This window comes from Coffea eugenioides, chromosome 10 (genome assembly GCF_003713205.1).
Source record: "Coffea eugenioides isolate CCC68of chromosome 10, Ceug_1.0, whole genome shotgun sequence".
Classification (NCBI taxonomy): Eukaryota; Viridiplantae; Streptophyta; class Magnoliopsida; order Gentianales; family Rubiaceae; genus Coffea; species Coffea eugenioides.
Genome location: NC_040044.1, coordinates 10,129,876 through 10,143,530, shown reverse-complemented (window position 1 = coordinate 10,143,530; position 13,655 = coordinate 10,129,876). Strand labels below are relative to the sequence as shown.

Below are 13,655 nucleotides of genomic sequence, written 5' to 3'. Positions count from 1 at the left end.
TAAGCATATACCCAAAAATTATCTTAACCGTCCCTGCAAGTAGTTTTGCCTAAGTTTGCATACATGGGATTCTCAAGCTTTGACGTTTTCATGTTGGCATGTAGATGGCTGACACTACCGGATAGAAGTTCGTAACAGAGTATCCTACCATCTTATAACATCCCTAAGAATTTGGTTCATTCCGATGAATATTCTATTTGCAATTGAGCAATGCCCTGAGATTTTAGGATAAATTTGAACATTACTCTGACTTGAAATATTGGGATTTAATGATAGGGTGGTGTGGTTGAATATTATGTCCCAAGAGATTCAAAGAAATTGTGGAGAGAGTTAAGAGAATAGGTTTTAATTCTCAAAAGAGATCATTTATTGCGGAAGTTTATTTGATGGCATCACCAGGAACAAACATGGAAGCTCAAGAGGGAGTTCTACAAGAGATGCGGTTGGTCTGAAGAAGGGGGGCTGGCAGCTTTAATGACTTACCCACTTGAAATCAGAAATGAAGATCAAAGCAGTTATGGATCTTTTGGTGCAAAATATGGGAATTGATCCTTCAGTTTCAGTGAAAAGGCAGCAGATTATTTCTTTTGGCTTGAAGAAGAGAATTGCTCCAAGGTGTTTAGTCAGGTTCGGCTCTCCAGAAAGTTGGCCAACAAGAAACTTGGCTAGCAAAGATGCTGGAATTTCTGGGAAAACTGTTCCTTAAAGATTTGGCAGCTGCCATAAAGAGAAGCTTCTAAACTCTTTCAAGTTACATCAGAAAAAAAAACTGAAAGTTTCAAAGTGACTAGCTTAGATAGAGCTAGTTTCACAATATGTGACGGTTTTCATTGATCAGTTTCGATGGAGTTTCTACTCACATCGAGTCCCCTCCCCCTCCCCCTTAGAATAGGCTAATTTAGGTTATAGGAATTCTATCGTATCGACAAAAAAAAAAAAAAAAAAAGATTTAGATAGAGCAACTACAAACGTACGAGCTAGCTGACATTCATCTTCAAATCTTCATTGATTACCGGTTTCTATAAACTTGGGATGTCCATTATATATCCTCATTTGGCTGCTTCAAACTATCTCTTACACTTTCACCTTCTGTCTAATTTTGTTGTGATCAAAATATTAGAAACTAATTTTGTACAAGAACTAAACATTGAGGACCAATATTACAAACTTAATTATAGGGCAATCAATTGGGCCGGTTTAGCCCGAGTCCGGCCTGTTCAACCCTAAAATATCCTAATGAGCCTTATGTTTAATAAGGTCGGGTAGAGTTTGAGCCTCAACAATATGCTCAAATTAAATATGAATCGAGTTTGAGTCTAATGCTTAAGATCCAACCCATTCATATATATAATTATACAATATATATATATATAATTGCATATTTAATGATATGTACATATATAACTATACATATTATAACATTAAAATATTAATCATTTATATACAAAATTTATAATTATTTTTAAATATTAATATATTATATATAATTATATAGTTAATTATGAGTTTAGATCAAGCCTGATATGAGCTCAAAACTCAGATTAAATGAGGCGCCGAGGTTGAGCCTTCAAATCTAGGCCCGAAGCTGAAAGTCCAAAAGCCCCACTTATTTTTTAAGTCAAATTTGGGCTTGCCAAAACCCAATTCATAAATCGCGATTGTCATCCCTACTCGATTAGCACGTGATAGGATGATTACAAAATGGGTGGCTCCAGGAAGGAAGTGGAAGATCTCTCATCTCTAACTCAGTAGTATATTTGGATTCACTTTAAAACTAATCACGAACGAACGTAGTACGTAGTCGACATACAAAACACAGAGATTGAAACCTGCATGCAATTAATAGAGAAACAAAATACTCACATGTATACAAACTCAAACACAAACAGCTGCTTTTATTTACTGAATATAAAATGCAGCCGTGGGAAGTGCATCCATCGTTTAAAACATCCTCAATTGATCGGGGCAGTAATGCTTGATTAATGCTTATACCAGAGGAGGTACTTCTGACCCAAACAGGTCTCAAGAAACACTGCATAATCGGTATATGTGCCCTTAGAATCCTGAGTTGTAATGATAAGCATATAGAGAGCGCCAATAAGAAGGTTCCACTGCAGGCCGCCAATCACTTGGATGAAAACCAGGCTTGTCCCGGCATTCTCGTTGTGCTTTTCCACTGCAAGTTTTGCGATCGTGATCACGTGAGGGTCAGTTGGGTTCACTGGCTCAGGAAGAGGAATGCCGAGTTGAGCTCGACCCCCACTGCCCATCATGTTGTTCTGTAAGGTGTAAACCCCAAACATTTCTTTTTTAGATAAAAAAAACACACACACACACACAAAAAGAAAATTCATATTAATATGAAACTACATTACAATTTAAGAAAATATAAGAAAATAATAGTAATAAATTGCATAAGCAATTTAAGAATGTACAAACTAAACTACTTTCAATTGCAACTCCTTATACTTTTTCAAAAGTTTCCACACAAGCTTTTTGTAAGTTATTTAAACGTCCTATTATGGCCTCAAAATTCATTCTGCATTCTCTTTTGTATTCAAATAAAGAATTTCACACTATAGCTACTGTTTATGAAATTTTTTTTTTTTTTTGATTTGTCAAAACTAGTCAATGCAAAATGCAAAGTTTACGTGGTACTTTTTCAGTACTCAAATGTATGAAAATTAAGAACTTGCAGAATCAGCATTGGAAAACAAATTGCCTGCTGCTAACGAATCAATTAAAAACTGAAATGCATGTGCGAATTCAATTGTAAGCATTAAAAAAAAAAAAAAAAACTAATAGAGGCCTAAAATCTATGAATAAATTGGGGGGCAATTATTTGGTGTGATTTAGCAATATGATTCCCAAAACCAGTCAAAAAACCACACTCAAAACTCAAAAACAAAAAGGGTCTAGCAAGGCATACAATCATTTTTTTCTTATTGCTCATGTCCATGCCCTTAAATCGCTCAATTGTATTCCATATCGCATCGTCTGCAGTTGCCTTCAATATAGCTTCCATCTCAGGGGACTGGACTCCCTCCGCTTTCACTAATTTCCATCAAGGAACAAAGCCCGTCTTAATCCAAACACCATAAAAACCACTCTTTTATTTAAAAAGGATTTAAACATGCAATGCAAGCGAACTATAAATCTAATGCGTGAATTTTTAAAGAATATGCATAAAATATTACTGTTGGCTGTGATTTCTGAAATGTTGATGTCGTAGTTGGCAACGACAGCAGCCATTTTTTTCCTTAAGGAGCAATAGATTTTTGTAATTGGTTGCGATTGTCGAAGCTTGGTAGCTCTGATCGAGTTAGCACATGAAATAACAAAATAGGCTTCTTGTATTTATAGGCACTCTTTTTTGCACTTAAATGCCCTATATGCCCTTTGTGGGATGGTGGGAATCTAATGATTAATATGTATTTGATTGAAAAGTCATTGTGCATCAGGAAAGGCATCAAGCACCATGTTCTTCTCTTTCTTTTCTTTTCTCTTTTTTTTTTTTGAAAAAAAAAAGAAGAGATAATGCTACTATCATGATAGAGGAGGAAATAGACGTTGAAATGGACGAAACATTGGATGAATCTTGAGCTAATGCGTGGGTAAAATAATGGATTAATTATCCACTTGAGAGGCAGATCTTACTCTCTACAAAGAATAAATGCAATAATTAAGTACTTGTTATCCATTCTATCAAACTTAACCATAAACTATACTTAGGGGTAGTCCGGGTCAAACTGGCCTACTTGGAAATCATGCCATATGTTTAAAAAGTTGCATGGTCACGGTGAAGTGATATGAATATGGCCATTCTACCTGTTAATTTCCGTTGCCAACAAAATTAACGTAAAGTAATGAACTATTGGCCCTAATAACAAAATTTAGTTTGATTGGAATGTAAAACATCCTTACACCATATAAGATTGAGTTTTGGTTAAAGAGGAAGTTGAATTTCAACCACATGGGCTGAGGTATTTTGGGAATTTGGAAAATATGTTACTTTTTCCAAACTTTTGGTACAACTAATTGCAACATGTGTTTGGAAATTTTTACATTAAAATCCCAATGTTTGTACATTTAAAGCTTGCATTTATAGCCACATCTGGGTATTTGTGGAATATGGGCTTATTTTGCGATCATTTGTGCATTTGGTCCAATTTATATAAGCGTGTGTTTTTGTGCAATTACTAAAATGGGGTTATTATGTAATTAAAATAGAGTCACGTTGTTGATAACCTTAGTAATTGCAGTATAACTCCATTTTAATTGTCTGAAACACTCACAATTATGTCAACACCTGCTTTGTCTGAAGTTCAGCTGTTTGAAACAGCTTCTCTACCAGTAATAAAACATTATTTACATTCCAATGGGTATGATGCTGAGTTATTGTCTGAGTATCAGTTATGGCTCTTTCAATTCTTCCTCTTTCACATTCTTCAGTTTTCTCCCTTTTGGATTCCAGGATTGGATTATTTTTTTAGCCTTTACACTCAGCATTTCATAATAGTTTTTAGCGGAAGCTATATTTCCTTAATATTACTTAATCTGTATTGCTATCTTATTTTTATCTCCATTTGCTTGCTCACCACAGACATCTAAAAAATCCTCTTTAATGCACGCGTCAAACATCCCCGCGATGTGCGTGCATTCTCCTCCTGGTTTTTAATAGAACATTATCTAGATAGTACATAAGTTCCATAAACATTTTTCATGACTTTGACTTAATATCAGTTGGCTAGCAAAGGTGTCATTCTCTTGCCCTTTTTACTCGGATGATGGAAGTAATGCCAATTGGTAATCTCAGTTTGTAATATCAGTTACTAAACTTGTCATGTCGTGAGGTGCCTCACTAGAGAGAATCTAATTCTGCCAAAGTTCCACACTTCGGAAGAATTAGATTCTGCCAAAGTGAGCTTAAAAAAAAATAAAAATTCTGCCAAAGTGCAGGATCCTTATCTTCTCTGTCGAATATAAAGCTTTCATGTTTAATGCTTATCTCGAGTCTCATTGGCAATTTTCGATCAGGACATTTTGACTTCAAAGAAAATATGGATCAAGCTGTTATCGATCATTTCTAAACGTCTGTATCATGGAACGATGCCTTTTGTAGTAAAGAACTCTTCCTTCTCCTTTTTCTGTCAAGTCTCAAGCTATGCATGATCACTCGCATGTTCGTGTCAGCCGCTTAAGCCTCCAAAGCACACGATTACACATGAAGTTTTTCAATCAATGGTAGTTTGAAATGCATTATTTTCAAATGGATATGTTCAACACCTTTAGTTAGCGATCCAAGTTGCTTTATTTTTTTAAATTACATTTTTTATTTTGAGAGCGAGAGTTGTCGGAAATAAAAAATGGGGAAGGGGATGGGGTACTTGGTTGCTAAATTAATCGGATTCATGAAGATATAGTTTCTCGAAGATGTATACTAAACAAGGTAGGAATAGGTTTTATTGGAGTTGAAAAATTATGTTTTCGTACATTTTTTTTATAATGTCCAACCCAATGACCAGCCTAATATCCGACACCGGTCGTTGGGCCAAGTTCAAAATACAAATGAATCCAAAGAAATCCGACGTGAAGTCCAAATTTATGATCGGTGCTCATCATGGATCTGCTCGCAGATCTCCAAGGAAATGTGTATAGATCATATTTGAAGCCCAAAACATCCATCAATAAGGACAAATCAGTTCTTGTATAAAACATGAAAGTTGTAATCCTTTAAATTAATTTCCAATGCCCAAGAATCAAGTCATTTGGAGGTCTGGACATTGAGATACACCTAAAATTTTGAGAACTGGTTGGAAAAACATTGCAACACAAATATACTTCTGTAATTTGAATTTTTGATTATGAAAACATGAGAAGTAGACTCTATTATCTCATAAGAATTGTAGATAATTCTCTTAACTTTAAAATAAATCAAGAATCATCTCAATTCGATTTTGATAGCTCAACTTATCACCAAAATATTAAAACATGTAGTGTTGGCCCAATGTCCTGACAATGTCTGGCACCGGTCATTGGGCCAAACTCAAAATACAAAAGAACTGAAGTAGTCCGACGTGAAATCCAAAATGATGATCGGCGCTGGTCATGGATCCACTTGCGGATCTTCAAGCATCCACATTTGGATCATATTTGAAGCCCAAAAACTCCATCAATAAGATCGAATCAACTTTTGCACAAAACATGGAAGTGAACCCTTTGCTTTAACTTTCTAATGCCATAAGAATCAAGTCATTTAGAGGTATAGACGCTGAGATACACCTAAAATACTGATAACTAGTTGGAAGAACATCGCAGCATAAATATGCTTCAGTAATTTGGATTTTTTACTATGAAAACATGAGAAATGGGCTCTAATGTCCCATAAGAATTGTAGATAATTATCTTAACTTCAAAATAAATTAAGAATCACCTCAATTCGATTTTGGTAACTCAACTTATCACCAAATTACTGAAATATGTAGTGTCGTCCCAATGTCTGGTACCGGTCGTTGGGCCAAGCTCAAAATATAAAAGAATCTGAAGAAGTCCGACGTGAAGTCCAAATTGATGATCAGCACCGGGCATGGATCCGCGTGTGGATCATATTTGAAGCCCAAAAACTTCATCAATAAGGTCAAATCAACTCTTGTACAAAACATGAAAGTTGTAATCCTTTGAATTAATTTTTCAATGCCATAAAAATCACGTCATTTGGAGTCGGGACACTGAGATATACCTAAAATACTAGAACTGGTCAAAAGTACATTGCACTGCAAATATGCTTCAATTATTTGGATTTTTTACTATGAAAACATGAGAAGTGGATTCTAATGTCTCATAAGAATTGTAGATAATTCTCTCAAATTTAAAATAAATCAAGAATCATCTCAATATGATTTTAGTAACTCAACTTATCACCAAACTACTGAAATATGTCAATTCTGTCAAATCTCTTTCTCTTAAATTCTTCTTCTTCCATTACTTCTTTGCATCACATTTTTTATTTATTTTCTCTCCAATTGAACTATTCACCTATTAGAACCATATAAGAACAAAATTAACTAGTTTCTACTCAAGATAAAGTTCAAATAACATAATTAACTAACAACTTATGCATATAAATGCACTACATTTTACGCCCCTATCAACGGGTTAAGCAAGTTGGATCGTGTCAACCTATTAATACGTAGGACACGACTTCAAAATCTAGTAGATTGAGTTAGAGGTGACACTTTTTGACTTGAACACAATAACGATACGACATAATCCGTTGCCACCCCAGTTGTAATATTCTTTTAATAGAATTTGTATCAACTTTCTTTTCCTTGTTTGTTAAATAATCACATGAACACTTTATTTTCCTCGAATTTTGTTTTTTTTTTTAGTTTCTTCTTATCTCTGCTGTTACGAGTGTCTAATTTAGTCCGACCTGGACTTATTCACTCGTAACCACAAAATTAGATAAGAAGAAGCCGGAGAAAATAAAATTAGAGAAAAATAAAATTTTCATGTGATTATTTACCAAACAAGGAAAAGAAAGATGATACAAATTCTACCAAATAGTACCTCACAATTTCGATAAAAGAATATTACAACTAATATTGAAAATTTGAAAAAAACCAGACTTCTGGCGAGGATTGCGTGAGAGGGGGTTGGGTGCACTATCCCACATCGAAAGATCGTGCGGTAGTTACTCTGGATTTAAGGTCCATGGGGAGTCCTTCCTGTCATCAATTGGTTGGATGAGGTTTCTCTATGGGTCCCCCTTAGATTATCCTTTGGACCAGTTCGATGCCTTCTGCGTCGTTTGAGTGAGTGGTGTGTGTGTGTTTTCTCTAACATTTGTGAAAGAAAAAAACTAATATTGAAAATTTGAAGGTATTCAATGAATTATGTAAGTAAATGAATGTAATAGGGAAAAAAATACTCCCTCCGTCCCAAAAACTTTGTCTTGCTTTGGGAGTTGAATTTTTTATGTACAGTACTAAGTTTCAGTTTTGTTTTCCGATTTTGCCACTTCAAAATCACTGTTAGAAACAAGAATGTGTGGTTATTAGTGGTCAAGAAGACATGAATGACATGTGAGCCCAAAGCTACCTACAAGAAGTTCAATCTGTCAACAAGAGTGATATTCACACATCACTTCAAATCTTGTGTGTATCTCATGTCTTGCAACTTTTGTTTACCGCAAATGAAAATCAAGGGACCCACTAATAAAAGTAAAGAATGAGGAAATCTTGAAGGATAAAAATTGAAACGAGAAATTTTGTTTTCCATTTTGGGTATATGACATAGGCTCCGTTTGGATTAGCTGTTTTTGGGTTTGTTTTTCAAAAACACCATATTTTGAGAAAAATAAAAAAGGAAAATATGACACTTTCAATTAGACGGAGGGAATAGTAATTAGCATTTGCCCCGTGACTTTTCTTATGGGTTACGGTTCTAACCAAACCGGAATTAGAACTGCAACTGAAGGTTCGCTACCCAGGTTGGAATTCTCTGTCACGAACCGACCCAGGCACGCCCGCCACCCCCCTACTGCAGGAACTGGGGAAAGTTATACATGTCAAAGCAGCAGCAGGGTTTCTACTTGTTGGCTTAGGGTTTATGAATTGAGAATTTGAACGAAGGTTCTATGCTGCATTGGGATTGATGAATACTTCTCAGACATGTATGTTTCTTGAGGTGAACCTTCTAAAATCATTTTCATGTTGCTGATATTTTCTCAAATATGTTTAATTTTGTATGCAATTGTAGAACATTGGCTTATGCAAGAAATTGCTCAATTGACGCCATTTCAATTTTAATACGAGCCCATAAACAAGAACTGCATTTTCTTCAAACCGACCTGCCATTTTCATCATCTTCCATCATAAGAGCTTCAGAAAAGCAGTCAATGGTAGTTTCTTTGACTAGATTAACTCATGTGGGCTGTCTCCAGAAAGAGCCATTTCGGCCTCAAAATATGTTAACTTCAAAACCCCAGAAAATGTTTATCTTAGCGTTGAGAAAATGGTTGGATGGAATTGTTGAGGTGTAAGCCTGTCCAACATCTTTGTTGTAAGCTTAATCTGTCCATGTTTTCCCAGGTAAAAGAGTCTAACCAGCAAACCACTCTCCATTGTTTATAGTCTCTTCGTATGGAGACTCGAAACCTTGAATGAAGCATGATTGTTGCTTGCTATAATTATCTTAATACTCTAGATATATGGTACAGCTGTGGAAGATATCAGTATTACTTTGAGGTTAAAGCTGAGTTAAAGGCATCAATGACTTTGCCACGAAGTTTGTAATGTTTGCATCTGCAGTTTGTGCTTATAATGATAATATGCTTCCCCTAGCTTTATAGGCCTGAACCATCAAGACAGCCAGCAGCAGGAAGAAGAGCAAGTGTTTTCGGTTGGATTGAGATTGAGAAAAAGAGCAGAGTATTCAGATGTATTTATTGCCTCAATCAGAAACCAAAAATTAGTTTTAGATCAACTGAAGTAGTTTTCAGTCAATTTCTCTTCAACAGTAATTTTTCAAGAATTCCAAGTTAGGAACTTGAACTCTTTTCTTCCAAAATACATTTAAAGTTCGTATAATTTTATGCTCTTGAAATCTTTAATTCTTTGTTTCCATTTCCCGGTTATGAAACCTGGAACTTCAAGCAGAGAGGACAAGATTGGAATTCATTGTTTCCATTTCCCGGTAATGAGACCTGGCACCAAAAAGTGACAATATTGAGATATCTAGCTATTTTCCGGGAAACCACAAAAAAAAAGAAGATAATCTGTGGGTTAACACTTAACAACCTCAAGCCTGGCTGCTGACTGGGGCCAAAACTCGATTAATTTTGCACCATAGGAGTCCGTGACCATATCTTCCAAAACGAGATATTTTCATGCACTCACAGCACAGATTAGGATACTTGGTTTGCCAGTTTTTTGTTGTCAGGGCCAGCAGTGGACTACAAAGTGAGAAAGATAATGGGGTGGTCGGGTTCAATCCCCTTGTCATGGGCTCTTCCAACAACTCTTTGCAGCAGCAACTTCTTGTTCAAACAGTCATGCCTGCCTGTTCCAGCATTTGCATCACATGAGCTCCACTTTCCTGTACGTTTTTGTTTCTTTGAGTTTAATGGCCTTGATTTTGCAAATACCAGTTTATAACTGCTTCGGGTCATTGTTTTTAACTTCTAAGGAGAAGTTACTGATCTAAGAGCTTGATAGTACTTAATTTAAGAAAATTTCCCAGCTAAACGACTAAGATCACTACAAGGCAATCCCTCATGTGTTAGCTAACTAAATCTGATCTTCTTTCAGTTTTTTTAACTTAGTTTCTGTTTATTAGAGTTTGGAGCACTCTATTATCCAACTTCAAGCAGCCATGTCTTTACTATTCTTAGAACTATCAAGTTAAGGGTGGCCTACATTTGTTGTTTAGCTGCGAATGATCAAGCTATAAGCAAACTTAAAAAGTATAAATATAACAGGTGAACCAGAATTATGAACCCCAAATAGTGAGAAACCTGAAGAATGAGCTGGAATTGGATCAGATGTCTGTGTAATGTTAATAAGGTTAGATCGAAGCATTTCAGTTTTGGTCCAAGACGTTGTCCTGTTCTGGTTCTTATCCAGGATACTGACAGTGCTTTAGATACACATAATGTTGCCAGAGACTAACGACAAAGTTGGTCTATCATAGGATAGATTGAGCCAGTTGGCTACTAAATTGATGAGAAAAATAAGTAAAATTGATTTTGGGTACCCATAAAATAAGAACGGTTATATGGAATAACAAGCTGATTCTCATTTGCTTAATTACCCACAATTTAACTAGAGCCTAGAAACTGTCAATAGTTTTATATCAAATTCTCTCCAGATGAAGTGAACTTTCATATGCTTTTACACTTTGTTTGGTAAACTACCTATGCATATCTCTAGTTTTGCTTTTTCCTCTCGAACTCTTAGTCATGCCAGGGTGTCACAAGAGTACTAGTAAACATCATTTTGCTGTATCAATTGACAAAAGCGTTTTTGTTTGCAATTGTAATTGGCATCTGTCTCTGTGATTATGCTGGACCTTTGCATAAGATCAATGAAGAGGCAAATTCTGACTATGAAGTTTCAGTTATCGTCCAGAGGAGCAGTATAAATTGTTTGAGGTCCTTCTGGCTTTCTAGAACGAACAAGAACAGTAGAATATGTGCCAGTCAATTCAAAGTGGAAGATATCACAGAAGATGAGACATGTGAACTTGTGAATGGGGTGGAGCTCTCGATTGGAGAGGGAGATGATGCGATTAATGCTTATCTGTGCACGGCAGTGAAGAATAATAATGGAACTGGCATTTTGCTCTTGTCTGACGTATTTGGTTTTGAAGATTCAGCCACAAGAGATTTTGCGTACCTTGTTGCTTGCAATGGTTACAAGTAAGTTGTATGAACTTTTGGTAATTTTCACTCCTCTCACAAATAATAAGCTTATGTGAAGTTGAGGACAAGACTGTATTACTATACTTCCACTCCCTGCACAAGAGCAAATTTCTGTGGATTCTGCAAGAACATTTGACAATAGGCACTTCTTATAAAGCTACCTCTGCTTGTTTTTTTCGCATCAGTGTTAAGACAGCTATAATCATCTGAGGAACTGAAGCTTCTTCAGTTTCTCTAGAATTTCAATTTTTTAACGTTAAATAAAATAAGCTCAAGGCTATACTTTTCCACTCTTGAATATTGGTAATTACTATAAACAATCTGAGCTGAATATAAACAGACTATTTTAGCTGCAAAATGTATACCTATACTAACAGTTGTAGCATATAATCTGGCCATTCAGTTAAAATATCCATATAAAGGTATGTTGTTCTCTTACTTTAGTGATGTATAATAAGTTTAAATGACAATGGTTTATTGGTTGTGCTTGGAATTGGATTATTGGTTTGCTTGATGCGTGAACTTGGAAGTATTCATGGACGGCTCCAGATCCTTTACATCTATAGGCCAATTGTATCAGTTGTTTATGGTACCCGTTGCATACGTTGACATATTATATTGTGCTTTTCTCAGTTATTTACCCCTTTGAGCTTATGCATTGCTGCTAATTAGTGACTTGACTGAAACTAGATTTTGTCATGGAGTAGTAGTTGACATGGTACTCCCTTCTGTAAGTTGCAGTAACACTACTTCAATTTAACTTCACCCAAAACAAGATCTCACTTGTAAGCATTTCCTCAGTCTAACTCAATGAGTGACAGACCTTCAATACGTGTATGACAGTTTCATACGCCATACGCAAACTTCCCAAGGACACAAGTCATACTGAGTAAGACCCCTTAATCTAGTGTTCGGGTGGCCATGCCAGTTTCCACTCTCTGTAATATACTCCTCTCTAGTGAACCTCAACATATAAAGATGCAAGAGCTGACAGGTTGCTCAAAAAAAATGTTTTGGAAAAGAATAATTGTATCAAACAGTTGATATAGGTAGATGATTCACACTTCAGAAAGTCTGGTAATCATGAAATCATGAACACCTGAAAGCAAAACATGGAATTCTCTGCAGTATTAGTCACATACTGGTTGTTTATATGTATACTCTGTTATAGGTTATTGGTGGAATTAGGCTTATGTGTTCCTTTGTGTTTTTCTTTGAGTTGTTAACTTGGAACCTGCCTTATATGTTGCTACCTCCAGGGCTATTAACGATTTTTTACTTACCCGAAAAAAGAAAAAGAAAATCAAAATAAGAAAAAACAAATACACAAGTAATCAACAATACTACTTGGTAATCATGCCTTCTTGCTTTTTATTGCCAAAAATGTACTTGTACACATCTCTGTAGAAATGTTTGCTTGACATGGTGAGTTCTGTTCTGAGTGCATTTAGATTCCTTTGCTGATAAGATTTTTTGCTGCTGCCTTGTGAACATTTTGCAGTGTTCTGGTACCAGACCTTTTTCGCGGGGATCCATGGACCAAAGAGAGGCCTAAAGCTCTCTTTGAAGAATGGCGTGCTAGACAAAATCCGGAACATATTGCAAAAGACATTTTTATCTCAGCAGATTGGATGGTCAATGAATTTGTTGCTGCAGGAATCACAAAGAAACTGGGCATCATTGGATTCTGTTTTGGAGGTGGCCAAGTGATAGATATTCTTGCACATGACCAGGGTGGCTGCTTTGGCGTTGGGGTCTCATTGTATGGAACAGGAGTTAGTGCCTCAGCTGCAGCTAATATAAGGGTACCAGTGCTGTTTATTGCAGGTGACAATGACCCACTATGTCCAGTGGACAATTTAAAAGATATTGGGAAAGAAATCGAGCACCAAAAAATAGCAGTCTTTCAGGGAAGAGGCCATGGTTTTGTCCACAGGCCTGAGTCTCCTGAAGAAGATGAAGATGCAGAGAAGGCATTTGTCATTATGAGAAATTGGCTGCATGATGGTTTGGCCATAGAAACATAATAAGAGAATGTTTAATTTGTTTCTACTTTTACAATTGTCATATAATGCTTTTAAATAGAATCTATAGTTTGTGCTTACACAAGTGTGTGACAAAAATACATTCTCTCTATAGGTGTAGCTAGGTGAAGCTACACCTCACTGGTGAGGCCTAGCCTTGTAAATATAACTATGCTTTTGAGTTATGTTGGAAGGTGTTGAAGTATGAA

At 35.9% G+C, this 13,655-nt stretch overlaps 2 protein-coding genes across 4 annotated transcripts; one reads left to right on the top strand and one right to left on the bottom strand.

Moving 5' to 3' along the window:
• Window positions 1–1,822: 1,822 nt before the first annotated feature.
• Window positions 1,823–3,310, bottom strand: LOC113750185 (cysteine proteinase inhibitor 4-like). The gene is made up of 3 exons (XM_027294146.1): window positions 3,198–3,310; window positions 2,930–3,054; window positions 1,823–2,279 (listed from the first exon to the last, which is right to left on the bottom strand). The coding sequence occupies exons 1-3, from the start codon at window positions 3,250–3,252 to the stop codon at window positions 1,980–1,982; spliced, it is 480 nt and encodes a 159-aa protein (XP_027149947.1). The 5' UTR covers window positions 3,253–3,310; the 3' UTR covers window positions 1,823–1,979.
• Window positions 3,311–8,520: 5,210 nt separating this feature from the next.
• On the top strand, window positions 8,521–13,655 carry LOC113750183 (carboxymethylenebutenolidase homolog). Of its 3 annotated transcripts, none has more exons than XM_027294144.1 (3): window positions 8,521–8,674; window positions 11,119–11,419; window positions 12,924–13,655. In XM_027294144.1, the coding sequence occupies exons 1-3, from the start codon at window positions 8,656–8,658 to the stop codon at window positions 13,447–13,449; spliced, it is 846 nt and encodes a 281-aa protein (XP_027149945.1). In that variant the 5' UTR covers window positions 8,521–8,655; the 3' UTR covers window positions 13,450–13,655. The 3 variants fall into 3 exon arrangements, with proteins under 3 accessions (XP_027149945.1, XP_027149943.1, XP_027149944.1); XM_027294142.1 differs by lacking the exon at window positions 8,521–8,674 and adding an exon at window positions 9,790–10,100 and having other exon boundaries at window positions 11,082–11,419; XM_027294143.1 differs by lacking the exon at window positions 8,521–8,674 and adding an exon at window positions 9,791–10,100 and having other exon boundaries at window positions 11,130–11,419.

What these genes read in the sequence shown, in the direction of transcription:
- LOC113750183 (XM_027294142.1), top strand. Translation starts at nt 9,975, where the DNA reads ATGGGGTGGTCGGGTTCAATCCCCTTGTCATGGGCTCTTCCAACAACT. An exon ending in CACATGAGCTCCACTTTCCT is followed by an intron (nt 10,101 to 11,081) that starts GTACGTTTTTGT and finishes CCTTTGCATAAG; the next exon opens with ATCAATGAAGAGGCAAATTC. An exon ending in GTTGCTTGCAATGGTTACAA is followed by an intron (nt 11,420 to 12,923) that starts GTAAGTTGTATG and finishes AACATTTTGCAG; the next exon opens with TGTTCTGGTACCAGACCTTT.
- LOC113750185 (XM_027294146.1), bottom strand. Translation starts at nt 3,252, where the DNA reads ATGGCTGCTGTCGTTGCCAACTACGACATCAACATTTCAGAAATCACA. An exon ending in TTCAGAAATCACAGCCAACA is followed by an intron (nt 3,055 to 3,197) that starts GTAATATTTTAT and finishes GATGGAAATTAG; the next exon opens with TGAAAGCGGAGGGAGTCCAG. An exon ending in GCAATAAGAAAAAAATGATT is followed by an intron (nt 2,280 to 2,929) that starts GTATGCCTTGCT and finishes TACACCTTACAG; the next exon opens with AACAACATGATGGGCAGTGG.